Consider the following 17,718-nt stretch of genomic DNA (forward strand, 5'->3'; position numbering starts at 1 on the left):
GAAGAAGATTGTCCACAACATAGTTCATGGGAGAGACCTTTAAACTTGGATGTCAGCCACAGTCATATGTACATCACTCCCAGATCCCCAGCCCTACTCTTTATGATTCTCTTAAAAACCCCATCTCCCTTTCTGGGATCTGTCTAGACCCCTTCCTTGTGATCTAGCACAGTATCAAGGAGCAGTCTTTTAAGATGCAAATCCCTCTAGTGTGTCCCCACCCAGCTCACAGGAATGCAGCAATACACAAATCTGTCTCAGGATATTACCCTCTTCCTCGTGTCTTTACCAGGAAGGCCTGGGCTTTCCAAAAAGGAACCCAGGGTTCTACATACAATGTAACACTGCAGGGACACCCACTCACTGTGCATTCATAGCACACTTTCTATTCAGCACTAATGTCTCTATGCATTGTACCCTCACATGTACACACACATTCAGCACACACGCTCAGTTTGTGCACGCTGTTCAGCAATAAAGCTTTTTTTTATCTTTAACCACGGTGTGTTGTTTCAAAACACACCCACTGCCAGCCCACAACCTCACTATTTGTGCTGCACAACTCCTCACCCTTCATGTATTGTACTTCATGCAAGCACACATACACTCAGCACATGCCGTCTCGGAGCACCCACTGCACAGCACTACGTCTCTCAAGTAATGTATTCATCTAAGACATACATACACCCAGTACATATACTGACCACACATGTACTGCACAGCATGTTCCATCTTAGTACTTTACCCTTCCTAGGCACTCACACAACTAACAGAGTCACTACTCCTGCACTATGCAGCACTACACATCTATCTGATGCAGGCCAAGGGTGAGTTATGCACAGAACAGCAGAACTTTTAAGAATGTGAGTGAGCCAGTAGGCCTCACTCCAAAGACACAGGGTTAAAAAAAAAACGTTTCTGTTCACTACTACAACACATAATGCCATCACCGCACTCCTTCTGCTTAAATTCTGGTGAACCATTACAATCTAATGGGGTGACCCAGTAAACCTCAGGACCAACGTAACATTGTAACATTTAGTACATTCAACAAAATAGTCCTGTCGGTCACATAAGCAATTCAGGAAAACCACTATTTCTTAAGGTAAACCAAAAGCATAACTCAACATATGAAAGAAAGAAGAAAAAAGAAAACACACAGCCAGGAAGTAAAATACTGCACAAAGCATGTATTGTACTGAATGTACATGAAAATCTCTATGTACATATCATTCGAGGTTGTTGCATGCGCAGAAATATGGTTTAGCTTAAGAAATACTGGTTTTCTTGAACTGCTTCTGTCACCAACAAGACTATTTTGTTTAATGTACTAAACGTAACCCAGGTCCTGAAATGTACTGGGTCACCACTTTAGATTGTAATGTCAAGAACAGGTACCCGCGAGGGTTTGTTACTATATGGTACTGTATTGTTGTTGAATATTTGTTCCAACACTTAAAATATTTGTCATACACGGAGATATGTCAGACAAATACACTGTCTCTTACAGTGAGGACTATTTAAACAAACTTATATGTGGCCAGCGCCAGCAGGATTTTTATTTTTTATTTTTTATTTAAACACCACTATCCCGTCGGTTGATTCCACTCTCAATGAGAAGTTGAATAAACTTAAGAAATTAGAAAAGGAATTGATAAAAACGAGATTGCATGGACGTTTGCTAACTAAGTACCTCCAATCCAATATTATACCACTAGGGTTGCAGGTTAAAAACAAGCATTGGCAAAGCCAAGAGGTCCCGCCTATGCCAGAGTTATTGGCTTGGCAATGTGTTTTTGCCATGTTATACACTAGTGTAGCTGCAGTTCGGCATGGCTGAAAGTGGACTGTCAGAGTTGAGTGGGGGAGTAGTGTCAGAGTGGATTTGTTGGAGTACAGTGTTGTAGAGCTGAGTAGAGGGGAATAGAGTTCAGTGGTAGAGAGTGTCGTAGAGTGCAGTGGTGTAGAGTGGAGTGGGATGGAATAGGGTGGAGTGGGTTGGAGTAGTTGAGGTAGTTGAGGTAGTGGACTGGATTGAATTGGAGTAGAGGAGGATGGATTGGATTGGGGTAGAGTTTGGTGGATTGAGTAGACTGGGGTGGATTCGAGTCGGATGGATTGAAATGGTGTGTGGTGGACTGGAGTGGGGTGGATTGGAGTGGGTGGAAAAGGTTAGATTGGGGTGGGTGAATAGAACTGGAGTGATAGGACTTGGGTGGGGTGGATTGGAGTTGTTTATTGGAGTGGGGTGGTTTGAAGTGGGGTGAATTGGAGTTGGGTGGTGTGGGGTGGGGTGGATTAGACTGAAATGGAGTGGGGAGGATTAGAGTGGGGTGGACTGGATTTACTGGAGTAGAATGGGGTGGCATGGATGTGCTGATTGGAGTGGGGTGGATTGGACTGGAGCAGGGTGGGGTGAGAGGATTGGACTGGGTGGATCTGATTGGAATAGACTGGATGGGAGTGGGGTGGATTGAAATGGGGCAGACTGGACTTTGGTGGGTTGGGGTGGGGTAGATTGGATTGGGTGGATAAGATTAGATGAGGGTGGGTGGACTGACCTGGAGTGATAGGACTGGGGTGGATTGGAGTGGGGTGGACTGGACTTACTGGACTGGAATGGGGTGGAGTGCATTTACTAGATTGGAGTGGGGTGGACTGGACTGAAGATGGTGGATTTTACTGGTGTGGATTGAATTGGGGTGGATTTGATGGGGTAGACTGGATCGGGGTGGACTTGGGTGGGGTGGATTGGAGTGGGGCTGACAGTATTGTAGTGGGGTTGATTGGGTTGGGTGGGGTGAATTGGATTGAGTGTATTAAAATGGAGTGGGGTGTACTGGATTGGAGTGGGGTGTACTGGATTGGATTGTGATGGAGTGAAGTGGACTTTTTAGAGTGGGTTGGATTGAAGTAGGGTGATTTGGATTGCTGTGGGGTGGAGTGGGTTGGATTGAGTTAGTTTGGCGTGGGGCAGATTGGATTAGAGTGGGGTGGATTAAGGAGGACTGGAGTGAGCTGGATTAAGGTGGAATGGATTGGCTAGGGGTGTGTGAGTTGGGTCGCAGTGGATTGGAGTGGGGTGGATTGGACTGGAAGGGGGTGGAATGTAGTTGAGTGGGTGGGCTAGACTGAACTGGACTGTGGTGGGTTGGACTGGAACAGGGTGGGTTGGACTGGACTGGAGTAGGGTGGGTTGGATTGGACTCAGTGGGATGGGTGTACTGGATTGGTGTGGGTTGGATTGGAGTGGAATGGATTGGGGTAGTTTGGGGTGGAGTGGACTGAGGTGGATTGGACTGAGGTGGGGTGGACTGTAGTGGGGTGGATTAGATTAGGTGGATTGGACTGGAGGGGGTGGACTGGAGTGAGGTGAATTGGATTGGTGGGGGGTGGACTGGACTGGACTGGAGTGGGGTGGATTGGATTGGAGTGGGATGAACTGGAATGGGTTGGATTAGGATAGTTTGGGTGGACTGGAGTGGGGTGGATTAAGGTGGACTGGAGTCAGATAGATTACAATTAATTGCAATTGGATTGCAGTGGAATGGATAGGAGTGGGGTGGGTGGATTGGGTTGCAGTGGATTGGAGTGGGGTGGGGTGTACTGGACTGGAATATGGTGGAATGGATTTGAGTCAGTGGGTTGGGCTGGACTGGAGTGAGGTGGGTTGGAGTGGAATAGGGTGGGTTGGACTGGAGTGGGGTGGAATGGACTGGGGTGGATTGGAATGGACTGGGGTGGATTGGACTGGAGAGGGTTGGATTGGAGTGGAGTGGGGTGACTGGACTGGACTGGAGTGGGGTGGGTGACTGGACTGAAGTGGAATGGGATGGATTGTGGTGAACTGGATTGAAGTGGAATGGGATGGATTGTGGTGGACTGGATTGGTGTGACCTGAGGTGAATTAGATTGGAGTGGAGTAGACTAATCTGGGCTGGATTGGGTGGCTTGGGCTGGTGCGGGGTGGATTGGAGTGGAGTGAATTGGGGTGTAGTAGAGTGGATTTGGGTGAGGTGGATTGGACTGGAGTGGGGCAGACTGTTCTGGACTAGAGTGTGGCGGATTGTTCTGGATTAGAGTGTGCAGAATGTTTTGGGCCGGAGCGGGGCAGGCTCTTTTGGGCCGGAGCGGGGCAGACTCTTTTGGGCCGGAGCGGGGCAGACTCTTTTGGGCCGGAGCGGGGCAGACTCTTTTGGGCCGGAGCGGGGCAGACTCTTTTGGGCCGGAGCGGGGCAGACTCTTTTGGGCCGGAGCGGGGCAGACTCTGTTGGGCCGGAGCGGGGCAGACTCTGTTGGGCCGGAGCGGGGCAGACTCTTTTGGGCCGGAGCGGGGCAGACTCTTTTGGGCCGGAGCGGGGCAGACTCTTTTGGGCCGGAGCGGGGCAGACTCTTTTGGGCCGGAGCGGGGCAGACTCTTTTGGGCCGGAGCGGGGCAGGCTCTTTAGGCAGCCTCTTTTGGGCTGGAGCGGGGCAGGCTCTTTTGGGCCGGAGCGGGGCAGACTCTTTTGGGCCGGAGCGGGGCAGACTCTTTTGGGCCGGAGCGGGGCAGACTCTTTTGGGCCGGAGCGGGGCAGACTCTTTTGGGCCGGAGCGGGGCAGACTCCTTTGGGCCGGAGCGGGGCAGACTCTTTTGGGCCAGAGCGGGGCAGGCTCTTTAGGCAGCCTCTTTTGGGCCGGAGCGGGGCAGGCTCTTTTGGGCCGGAGCGGGGCAGGCTCTTTTGGGCCGGAGCGGGGCAGGCTCTTTTGGGCCGGAGCGGGGCAGGCTCTTTTGGGCCGGAGCGGGGCAGGCTCTTTTGGGCCGGAGCGGGGCAGGCTCTTTTGGGCCGGAGCGGGGCAGGCTCTTTTGGGCCGGAGCGGGGCAGGCTCTTTTGGGCCGGAGCGGGGCAGGCTCTTTTGGGCCGGAGCGGGGCAGGCTCTTTTGGGCCGGAGCGGGGCAGGCTCTTTTGGGCCGGAGCGGGGCAGGCTCTTTTGGGCCGGAGCGGGGCAGGCTCTTTGGGGCCGGAGCGGGGCAGACTCTTTTGGGCCGGAGCGGGGCAGACTCTTTTGGGCCGGAGCGGGGCAGACTCTTTTGGGCCGGAGCGGGCAGACTCTTTTGGGCCGGAGCGGGGCAGGCTCTTTAGGCAGCCTCTTTTGGGCTGGAGCGGGGCAGGCTCTTTTGGGCCGGAGCGGGGCAGGCTCTTTTGGGCCGGAGCGGGGCAGGCTCTTTTGGGCCGGAGCGGGGCAGGCTCTTTTGGGCCGGAGCGGGGCAGGCTCTTTTGGGCCGGAGCGGGGCAGGCTCTTTTGGGCCGGAGCGGGGCAGACTCTTTTGGGCCGGAGCGGGGCAGACTCTTTTGGGCCGGAGCGGGGCAGGCTCTTTAGGCAGACTCTTTTGGGCCGGAGCGGGGCAGGCTCTTTTGGGCCGGAGCGGGGCAGGCTCTTTTGGGCCGGAGCGGGGCAGGCTCTTTTGGGCCGGAGCGGGGCAGACTCTTTTGGGCCGGAGCGGGGCAGGCTCTTTAGGCAGACTCTTTTGGGCCGGAGCGGGGCCGGAGCGGGGCAGGCTCTTTTGGGCCGGAGCGGGGCAGGCTCTTTTGGGCCGGAGCGGGGCAGGCTCTTTTGGGCCGGAGCGGGGCAGGCTCTTTTGGGCCGGAGCGGGGCAGGCTCTTTTGGGCCGGAGCGGGGCAGGCTCTTTTGGGCCGGAGCGGGGCAGGCTCTTTTGGGCCGGAGCGGGGCAGGCTCTTTTGGGCCGGAGCGGGGCAGGCTCTTTTGGGCCGGAGCGGGGCAGGCTCTTTTGGGCCGGAGCGGGGCAGGCTCTTTTGGGCCGGAGCGGGGCAGGCTCTTTTGGGCCGGAGCGGGGCAGGCTCTTTTGGGCCGGAGCGGGGCAGACTCTTTTGGGCCGGAGCGGGGCAGACTCTTTTGGGCCGGAGCGGGGCAGGCTCTTTTGGGCCGGAGCGGGGCAGACTCTTTTGGGCCGGAGCGGGGCAGACTCTTTTGGGCCGGAGCGGGGCAGACTCTTTTGGGCCGGAGCGGGGCAGACTCTTTTGGGCCGGAGCGGGGCAGACTCTTTTGGGACGGAGCGGGGCAGGCTCTTTGGGCAGACTCTTTTGGGCCGGAGCGGGGCAGGCTCTTTGGGGAGACTCTTTTGGGCCGGAGCGGGGCAGGCTCTTTGGGCCGGAGCGGGGCAGGCTCTTTTGGGCCGGAGCGGGACAGGCTCTTTTGGGCCGGAGCGGGACAGGCTCTTTTGGGCCGGAGCGGGACAGGCTCTTTTGGGCCGGAGCGGGACAGGCTCTTTTGGGCCGGAGCGGGACAGGCTCTTTTGGGCCGGAGCGGGACAGACTCTTTTGGGCCGGAGCGGGACAGACTCTTTTGGGCCGGAGCGGGACAGACTCTTTTGGGCCGGAGCGGGACAGACTCTTTTGGGCCGGAGCGGGACAGACTCTTTTGGGCCGGAGCGGACAGACTCTTTTGGGCCGGAGCGGGACAGACTCTTTTGGGCCGGAGCGGGACAGACTCTTTTGGGCCGGAGCGGGGCAGACTCTTTTGGGCCAGAGCGGGGCAGACTCTTTTGGGCCGGAGCGGGGCAGACTCTTTTGGGCCGGAGCGGGGCAGACTCTTTTGGGCCGGAGCGGGGCAGACTCTTTTGGGCCGGAGCGGGGCAGACTCTTTTGGGCCAGAGCGGGGCAGACTCTTTTGGGCCAGAGCGGGGCAGACTCTTTTGGGCCAGAGCGGGGCAGACTCTTTTGGGGCAGACTGGAGCGGAGCAGACTGTTTTGGACTGGAGCGGGGCAGATTCTTTTGGATTGGAGTGGGGCAGATTGCTTTGCATTGGAGTACGTACAAAAATTAATCAAGGAGATCGCACATCTCATAAAAGAGATGGTGGATAATAAAGCTCCTGTGAATGTCAAAGAGGCTTTAGAGAAACTTGAAAAGGCAATACACAACTTTGACAGAGGTCAAGACAAAGGGAAGAACAGAGATCGCAGGGCCATACTGTTCTTCTCCCAAGAGAGGGATTGCGAGAACCAGAGGAGAAGAAAGCACTACCATATCAGATAAGAGAAACCACATAATAAACCTTTCTGATCACACTCTGTCTTTACGAGAACTTTAGATACTATCTAATGGTTTATCCTTTCTTCCCACTACACCACCCAAATCCTTTAATATCAAAATGGACTTATACCAGTTGTTCAGAAAAGTAAGATTAATACTTTCATTTAATAATGTCCACTCCATTAGCAAACAAACTGACACTAGTTTGAGAACACCCTCTACATTTACACCATCTGCACACCTAATGTCCCATAAAATTCTGCCATTCGAACAGGTTGTCCCGTGCGATGTTATGAACCTTTTGTGTCCCATAAAGAATATATCAGTTATAATATCAATAAGGGAGAACGGCTGTCCCTTGAGACACTAAAAGCAAGAAAATAATAAAGGCAGCTGACAAGGGTGGAGCAACTTTTGTGCAGAATGTAGACGACTCTAAAATAGAAATATTTTCCCAGCTCGGTGTCAAAGACTACTATCAGCAATTGAGAGGGGATCTCACCATTGAAACTGATAATAAAAGGCACTGATGAAGGTCTCCTTGAGGTTTTTTGGTGAACATGAGCACGATTACCTGAGAAAAAAGTGCCCAAATAGGCCCACTATCTACACATTACACAACATTCATAAGAATCTCAAACCACAAACACCCTATAATATCTGGCTGTGGGTCCACTTTGGAGCCCCTGTGTAAATGCACAGACCTCTTTCTCAAACCCTGGGTCCAATCTACATGATCCTACATAAGGGATACCATTGAGGTTATCAAACTAATTAAAAACTACCCTTTTGTTCCTTCTGAGCAACTACTGGTGACAATGGACTTCACCTCAATGTACACCAACATTCTACAAGAATGAGCCCTTAAAACCATTAGAGAGGTCCTCAATCGGAGAGAACATCCCATGAAAGTACACACTGACTTCATTATCAATCTTTTGAAAATAGCGATGGTGAAAAATGTCTTTGTTTTCCAATGCGACTACTACTTCCAGACAAAGGGAGTCACAATGGGAGCTGGGTTTGTTCCTGACTTAGCCATCTTCTACATTGCCCAATATGAGATCACCCATATCTATATAGAGTTTAATCCTTTTGCTGCCAATATCACTGTTTGGAAGAGATATATAGGTAATTGTCTTGATGATTTGTACAGGAAGCGAAACTGATCTTGAGCGTTTTCACAAGTGGCTTTACAACAGATCTGAAGACATCAAATTCACTATCTTCCACAGCCGAGAGGAGATACATTTCCTAGATCTTTCCATGAAGGTCGAGGATGACAAACTATAAACTGAATTTAACACCTTCTGTTATCTAGACTCTAGTAATCACCCAAGAAACCAATGTGGCAATCTCCCCTACGGACAATTCTTGCGAATTAGGAGGAACTGTTTGCAGAGGGTCGATTATTTTAAAGAATCAGACTTCTGGTCATCCAAGCGAGGACACCCCAAAGGACTACTGAAACAAATTGGGAAGCAGGTGTGTTACTGCCCCAGGGCAAATCGCTAAAACCTACAGCGAGAGCTGCAGTTCACAGCAAAGATTAATCTGTGCGACCGCCTTTTGTACCCGAAGCAAGAATATAAAAAATGATCATCAATAGGCACTGGGAGCTTATCTCAGATGAACTTCCCTGATGGAGAAACCAATGTATGCCTTCAAGAAGGGCAAGAGTATCAAGGACCATGTTAGTGCTTTGCTCACATCACAAACAAATTCTGATCTGCTTTCACAGTGGAATTTAACCCTCATTGTAAGCCATTTCAGCTCTGAACACTGCAAAGCACGTGCACTCATGTTGACCCTTAAGGATTTCATGCATAATGGATGGATGGAACTACACCTTGAACAGCCAGAACAATTATAACAGTATATCATTAAGTGTCCATGTGATTAACTGTATGTGGGCCAAATGTGCCAAAATGGTAAGGCAAGAACACTGCAACACAGCAGCAGGATACGCTGCAAGGTGCGGGGGGCATCTAATATAACACTTTGCCCCTCTTAATCATCCTGTAGAGTGTCTTAAGTGGTTTGTGGTGGAGAAAGTTACCACTAACCAAAGGGGAGGGGACATTTCCAATATCGTAAACATGAGAGAAAGCAAATGGGTTCATCTTCTAGGCAGTCTTTAATGGGCTTAATAAATATGAGAAAATTGCTACACAGGTGTCAACATTAAACAATAGCTAAACCGCTTCTTGCCACTTTATGGTTACCTGTATGCCAAGTGATTCACCCAAATGTTCTAACCTCACACAACATTGATGTACGTTTCTCATAAGGTCTTATCATTTGTAACTCTGTGAAGCATCTCTTTCAATTGTGTAAGGCTAATGTCACCAAAGTGTTTTAATATTTGGGTACTTTATAATGTGCTTAGTCCAGAGATGCAGATTTCCTGTGTTACATGTTCCATTACTGTATGCACTAACTCCACATACATCTGAGGGTAGTCTCACCCACCAAGTTATGTATGTTGCCTGAATGTGTGATCCAATTCTCCTTTGTATGGGGGGCATAATTGTTCAAGCATTTTTAGGATTTCTTAAACATTTATGAGGCACTCCTTATCCAGCTAACCCAATGAAAATATACACTGTTGTTTAGAGGACACCTAGTTGAGCTTATCATTATTTGTTCCTGAAAATGCTTTGCATGAGCCAAGGAGAACACAGATCCTTGTTCCCGTTTTTTTGGCCTACTTGAAAACTGACGAGGTGATCACCCATTGTTGGACACAAAACATCTGACTCGCATATTCAAAGGTTTAGGCATACATTGCCCCCACCACTACCTATTTTCGGTGGGTTTTTTTATCAATAGGATAGGCTGCCACACGTCTATCTTGCACAACTGCTATCCCGTGCACAGCACCACACTGCGCATAAAGGACCTCGTCATCTTGTGAGTCGGCAATTCTCTGAGGCACCGGTGTGCACGGTCATGTTATGCAGGGGTAATCCTTTTTATCTCCTGGCAGAGAAGCGCTTTCTGCCTAGCCATCCTCTTCAGTATTGGCGAGTGGCCTTTGGCAGGAAGTGCTTTCTAGTGTTTCCCTACCAGCATTGTTTGGGATTTTTCTATACCCACTTTGGATATTCATTTGCACATTGTGACCATGTCTGGCTAACGTTAAGGGAAAGGTTCCCTATGGCATTAATAAATTATTGTTAAGTGTTTCTCTAACCGCTTCTACAGTTTTGCACTGCCTTAAATTAGTTTTTACAGTGGGACAGATTCTCCACTTTTGTTATTTGTCTTCTTTTTAGTCCCCAGTCCACTCTTAGGAAGGGCCCCCACTACAAACTGTGTAACTGGTCCATGGTGTAAATAGGTGAGTGTGTAATTTGTTTCCATGCTCTCCATATGTAATTTGTAATCTATAGTTTGGTAGCCTTATGTTGTTAGGTTTACCGTCCCACTAACTTTATTAGAACTTCTTTATAAAATGGCTTTTCATGGAAGTCAAGGTGAGTTTTGCATGAATATGGCACCTTTTCTTTGTTTAACACACACCAGGCCTTTTAAATGATTCCTGCCATTATCACACAGGTTGCCCCTCCCCCACGGCACAATGAAGACCATCTCTGATGGATCCAAAAAACTCTTGGATTGAAATGTCGACGCTCTCCAAGTGTCTGTGTTAAGGCCTGAATTCACCCATTGGACTCCTAATAAATCTGTCTAGTTGCACTTTGCGATGTGGATAGAATTATACCCAACAGACAGCTGACAGGCGGCTTGAGCACTGCTAATTTCTACTTTTTTATTGTATTATATATTAATAACCACTTTACCTTTCATATGTAACTCTGCACAAGCACTTTCGTCACGAGCAGTCTTGTATGACACGTACATAAAGATTTTCTAGTACGTTTGTTATAGTACATGCTTTGTACAGTATTTTTCTTCCTGGCTGTGTGATTTCTTTTTTATTCTTTCTTTTATATGTTTATTTTTGCTTTTGGTTTATCTTTAAAAAATACTACTTTTACTGAATTGCTTCTGTCACCGACAGGACTATTCTACTGAATGTACTAACTCCTGGTGAAGGCGATATCCACCACTATGAGGAGAGGACTTTAGGACCAACAAGACTCCAATCCATGAGACAGGCCTCTGCCATGGCACACACGCAAGATCCGTGTTCGCCTATGACCATAAATTCAGCATAAGAGATCCAGACAACCATACAGTTGGGCGCTCAGGGCAGGGGGCCTTTCCATCCCAACAAATATACAAACAAAAGATTTACAAAATTCGAAGTTTTAATTATAATTGGAAGGTTAGACAGTTTCAAAATGTGGATTTATTTTTAAAAGACAACGCAATATAATGCTCTAACATATTGCTTTGTCTTTTTTGCTCCTAATGTATGCTCTCTTTTTGTGGGGGCATACTAACACTTCAATTAACGTCAACAGTTGGCCACACTTACAATTTGCTGTACTTAAGCTGCTGCCATGAATCAAGCTCAGAACATCAACTTAATTTTTAGTTTCCAATATCAAATTCCTACACATTTACATAAAGCTTTGACATTTTACATTTATCTTTTTAGGTATATATACTTTATTAATCTGCTAATATTTATTTTTTAAATGTTGCAAACCCTCTAAGAAGGTGTTGGGAACTCAAGGTTATGACCATTGCACTAAAGTACACCATGAGCAGGCCTCAAAAAATCATAACAATGTTACTAGACCTGCAGGTCGAGTAACTTGAATAAATCTACTCGACCATAATGTAATGTATTTGACCCATAAACAGATCTAAATTTTGTGATCCTTGGCAAATATTTTACTTTACAGGGTCGCCTCTTTCTATATTCTCACATATGAGTGTACCTTCAAATATTTGAGCTCAGCATTTCTTCTATACAAAAAAAGTATTTGTTTGATCCACACTTAGCACACTGCACACATTACTTAACTCTGAAGAGCCGAAACACTTGATGCCCCTCCAATATCACACGGCACCGCAGGAGATGGGGGAGGGAGAGGAGATGCCCTGGAGTGATGGGATCTGGAAACTTCCCTCACTGATGCGCAGTGGCCCTACTGTTGTCAGCAGAAAGGGTGCATAGTATGGAGCAGTAGACTAAGCATTATACATTATAAATTCCTGCACAGGATGTACTATACTCCTGCAAGACTACATGGATATCATCTCCACCCAGATGACAAATGTGCTAGATGCGTTGTAGAGGGGGTGGATTTCCTCCACCTGGCCTGGTTGTGTCCCAAGATTTGGTCCTATTGAAGGGGGGTAAATCGAGGCGGCACTGTCTCTCATGACTGTTCCAACGATCACCCTCACACCATTGGTGGCAATTTTGGGACACGCAGGGGACGAAGAGCTGGGATTGCGAAAATTTGTATCACTCAGCCTGCTTCTCACCAAGGGGCGAGTTGTGTGTAAGTGGGGCAGGGGCCAGGCACCGAAATGTAAGGACTGGCTGCAAGATTTTAAATATTGTAGGGACCAGCGGTTTATGCTGAACTGCTACCCCCTAGCTCCAGGCCCAGGGATATATGGGACCCGTTGGAGTCTTTTCTTCTCACCCAGGTCTCAGATTCCATGGTTGATACCACCCCGACTTAATGGCTACAGTCTCTATCCAGATGACCGAGCTCTCCCTCAATATCTGAGGCGGCTCTCTTACTGCCGTATGGTTCACTGCTTTCAGAAGGGGATTCCACACCAATAATAAATGTATAACCACTAATGGCAAACTGTGTATCTAATCAGTGTATGAAGTATTATAGCATGCTTATAACTGCTTTATTGTCTCTGGATATTTTGGATGTGGGGAAATAGGGCTCTAAAGCAAAAACAACAAGTGATGGACGGAATGCTGAACATTGTCAAACATTCACCCCCAGTACAGTGATCTGGGCCTAAATCCATCGTTTTTTTGCTGCCCATGCCATTCCAGTTTGGATCCAGCCATATGCAAATCAGTCTTGACCCTGTTCCCCATGGGAACAGTCCAGCCCGAACTGCTAGGCCAGGTCTTCCCTGGAGTGGAAACAAGCATCCTGGGACCGGTTTTGGGGTTTCACCCCTCATCAGCCAGGCTAGCTTGAATCCAGTGGCATGGGAAGCACGGGACCCACGTCTGGGCATACCCTTCCCACTTAGGGCGACAAAGCAAAAACAACAAGTGATGGACGGAATGCTGAACATTGTCAAACATTCACCCCCAGTACAGTGATCTGGGCCTAAATCCATCGTTTTTTTGCTGCCCATGCCATTCCAGTTTGGATCCAGCCATATGCAAATCAGTCTTGACCCTGTTCCCCATGGGAACAGTCCAGCCCGAACTGCTAGGCCAGGTCTTCCCTGGAGTGGAAACAAGCATCCTGGGACCGGTTTTGGGGTTTCACCCCTCATCAGCCAGGCTAGCTTGAATCCAGTGGCATGGGAAGCACGGGACCCACGTCTGGGCATACCCTTCCCACTTAGGGCGACAAAGCAAAAACAACAAGTGATGGACGGAATGCTGAACATTGTCAAACATTCACCCCCAGTACAGTGATCTGGGCCTAAATCCATCGTTTTTTTGCTGCCCATGCCATTCCAGTTTGGATCCAGCCATATGCAAATCAGTCTTGACCCTGTTCCCCATGGGAACAGTCCAGCCCGAACTGCTAGGCCAGGTCTTCCAGGGCTCTAGCCAGTACAAGAGGCGCACTCTCGAACATGGTACGATGTTGCACAGGAGAGTTGTACTTGTGGATTGTTGTTTTTTGTTTTTTTTATACATGATAAATGTATCCTCTGTAGCTTAAACCAAAAAAACACCAATAAAGAAATCTTAAAAAAAAAAAAAATGAGTGGGAGATAACATTCCTACAGGGCTAAACTGGAACATCACAGGGTGGCACTAAATAGGACAATTACAGCTGCAGAAGCACATCACAACCCCACAGGAGGAAAGCACAGAGCCCAAGATCCCAACGCTGGGAGACCAGAGCTCAACAGGAATATCAGAGAAACCCGTGGCCCCCACATCTACCGCCCTATGTCCAACACCTCCCACTCTGCAGTAATTACTTGAGGACCCACAGGTGCATTGCTCACCTTTCTTCTGTGGAACCCAGATTTTCAATCTCACTTGTAACTTCTGCTATCTCATCCTTGAGCCGCTGCAGAGAGAAGGAAATATGTTTCAATACAAACAAGGAACATGGGTGAAACAACAGCAGTAAACAACCCATGTGGGAAGTAATGAAGCAGATGAATTTGGGGTGAGGGGGAGGAAGGGGACAGATGCAGGAGAGGAAATGTAGAAGCAGAAAGGGAAAAGGGACAGGAGAACATAGTAGGAGTCAGTGGTGGAAGATGGGTATACCTCTCGTTTTGCCTGGTCCTGCAGATGGACTTGGATTTCACGGGCAAAAACATATTTAACTCTGTTTTTTACAAAATGTATGTGGGTTTCATTCGGGGAAGTGGATGCTAACCACACCCAAGAGTCTGGAAGGTAAAAATTGATTATCTTGACCACCCAAAGTTTGGATCATTTAGTCGGATCGAGCCGTCCAAGACCGGTGATTTCTCAACAAATGTTAATGGGTCTCATAAAGACTTGAGCAGGTCTAACGCACCCACGATGGGGATAGACAACAGTTATCTTGACAGACATGGGCACACATTTTGAAACAGTGGTAAACAAAATGGTAAGCAAGTACTAAAACAATATTGATACACTGGGAAAGAACCCTTGCACACCAAGGTGTAAATCACTAACTTCTGTACAATAATTGAACGCAGGCAACGGCTGCAAACATTATATATGCAACAGCTGTACATACTAACAAGTCCAAGATTAATTTTGTATGTTTGTGAAAGAGTTCATTTTTTTTTTTTTCTCACACAGGAAGATTTGCTTTATTACAACCAACTCATCATAGTTATGCTAACATGTGGTATGTTCAGAAAACTAGGGACCAGATGTACGAAAAAAGCGGTTTGCAATTTCCTAATAGAGATTACAAATCAACTGGTATAAATCTGAGATATTCCGGCTGGCAGATGTTAAACTGGCATTTGCAGCAGATTATTCCCTAAAATGGTCCACGGGTGGTGTGAAATACCTAGCAATTCCCATCATAAGGTATACGACAGAGTTGATTAGGCAAATATTTGGTGCTGCACTAGAGACTTTTAGAATCCGTATTGAACTAAGGCTACATTTACCGATTTCAATTTATCAAATTTCACTCATCCAATTAATACTACCAAAACGTCTATACTTGTTTGCAAACATTCCTGTGCGTATTCTGGTGGTATTCTTTCAGCCAGTGTGGCAGCTGCTTACTAGACTGATATGAGGAGGTGGATAGCCCCGATTACGTGGCCGATTCTTACGCGACTCATGAAAGACAGAAGATTGTCCAGGATTTCGATACTTACTGCAGCACAGGCGCGTTAAGTGAAATACTTCATTACGATACCAACCCCGCTAACACATGCATGGATAGAACACACATTTTTAGCACGACGAAAGCCACTATTAGCCAATGTATGTATGCAACCATCTGTTCCAAAGGGCAACGTAGATGTGGTTTGGGTAACATGCCAGGCGTGGTGGAAATCGTCACAATATTTTAGCTGTGTGATGCCATAATCTCCACTTCTGCCAGCGATTAATAATCAGTTGCTTTCACCCATGCAACCGAAATCGGTTGTGAAAATTCTGAAAACTGTAGAAATAGAAATACTTGGTGATCTGCTCCCTGATGAGACTGTCATAAACCTCCACGATTATAAAACAAAACGAGGCAACAGTTTTGCTGATCCTGTTTTTTTAACAGTTGCTGTCTGCTGCGAAAACTGTGTTTACAGACTTCCACAGCCGTCCTGCAGGACTTGTATTACTAATCAAATTCATACAATGAGCTTAAGTGTGTAAACCCCTCTCTTTTCCACGCACAAAGGCTTTTGCTGGATCACCGAGACCTCACCTGAAAGCCAGACTGTAGTGGGAGGTAGAGCTGGGCCTCCAACTATCTGATAAATGTTGAATATATTGTTGTGTTCTTGTCAAAGAAACACCGTTTAACAACAAGCGCAAATAATTCCGTACCTTTACACCATTTTTATTACAGCCCGTAGCGCTAGCTAAATAATCACCAAATGGCAGAGTTAAATGTAAGAAGTATGGGATGGCAGATCTGGCATTTCTTCACATAGCGCGGGCATGCTCAAAGATATACAGTTATTGGATGTTTGAACTACTGAGCGCCATGGTGGAAACTCCTTTGACTCTATGGCTACTAGAGAGACTGTGAGGCATCACTGCTGATCAGCTGAAACCAATGCTGCATTTCATGGATGCATAGGAAAGCTCCCAAGGCAGATCAGTGGCTCCAAGATGATGTCAGGGCCACCGTTATTATGCGATTCAGCAGCTGCTGATTTTTTTTCCCCGCATAAATATGGATTTGCCACATAATTCATTTGAAGATTTTTTTTTTAAATAGTTTCTGGCACAAAAAGATGGAAAGTTACTAAAAACGTGCAAGAGGAGGACCTTTGCAAAGGTCCTTAACTGATCATCTTTCAGTAATTTTTTCTGAATTTGGTTGTTAACGGGCACAAATGAGGTAAACATTTTGCCCAGATAACATTATCATGTGTATAAATTACAATATAATGAAGTAGTAGCATCAGAAAATGTGCTGCATTGTGCCGCATAATTTGTCTATTCTTGCTGCAAAAATTAGTCAATCCTGCCACATAATTTGGTGCTCACCCGCCGCATAAACCCAGTGGCCCTGATTACAGTATATTGTAGAGATCAGCTAGAGCTATATGTTGCAGCTGTGCGCCCTAATGCTCGGCCAAAAGATTTCTGGTGGATGTTCAGATCTTACTTGTTATGCAAGGGTACAGCTGACTCTCAAATCACTCTACTGACTGATATATGTTGAAATAATTATATCATGTACTAACGTACCTTGTATGCCTGATGTTTTACTATATTTCTACATTTGTTTGATGTATCATAAGACCTGCACTGCTCATTGCATTGTTCATATCCTTGGTGGATGAATGTATCGTATTGGTTTCACTGTTATTTGATGTACCTTATTAAAATTCACAAATAAAAATTATTAAAGAAGTATAGATCAGCATCTGTTTGGTTAGGGGAGAGAAAACGGTTCTATTCACTGTCCCAGTCTAGGGGGCTTTGGTGAGTGATAACGGCACTGTTCTAGCCAAACCTGGCTCTGGATCCGAAAATGAACTCCAGTTTGAATCTCGAACTAGTGTCTTTGGGGCCGAGGCCATTGGCTAACCGACTGGAACCAGTTCTTTGATAAAGTTATGGAGGTGCAGCCTGCCACTGGCAAGAGACCCCGTTTTGGCCTAGCCTGGTCACTCTGCACAGGGGAGGGCCCCATCGTGGAAGACAAGTGGAGGGTTTTTTGTACTTGCCCTAAAACGTATCCTCCGACTTCGTCTTGGTATTAAACAGAGGACGGCGACCTGGACCAGCTCCAGGACTTGGATCTGGAGTAGGCTCAAGCATCAACAAACTTGCTTCTTATGCTCGGTGATGTACACCTTCTCCATCCACTCCTTGATAGATAGGGGTGCATCAGGGAGCACTTGTTACAGGACTTCAAATTATACATGGAACCAAAGGCAGAAGTCGTGCGG

At 47.5% G+C, this 17,718-nt stretch overlaps 1 protein-coding gene across 3 annotated transcripts in view; it reads right to left on the reverse strand.

Annotated features, from left to right (window-relative positions):
* The window catches only part of CYTH1 (cytohesin 1), a 670,960-nt gene that overhangs the window by 402,567 nt on the left and 250,675 nt on the right, over positions 1–17,718 (reverse strand). For all 3 annotated transcript variants that reach the window (XM_069199671.1, XM_069199670.1, XM_069199672.1), the window contains exon 3: positions 14,131–14,195. In XM_069199671.1, the coding sequence (XP_069055772.1) occupies positions 14,131–14,195 (65 nt within the window). The remainder of the gene's footprint in view (positions 1–14,130; positions 14,196–17,718) is intronic.

Source organism: Pleurodeles waltl, chromosome 7 (assembly GCF_031143425.1).
Source record: "Pleurodeles waltl isolate 20211129_DDA chromosome 7, aPleWal1.hap1.20221129, whole genome shotgun sequence".
Classification (NCBI taxonomy): domain Eukaryota; kingdom Metazoa; phylum Chordata; class Amphibia; order Caudata; family Salamandridae; genus Pleurodeles; species Pleurodeles waltl.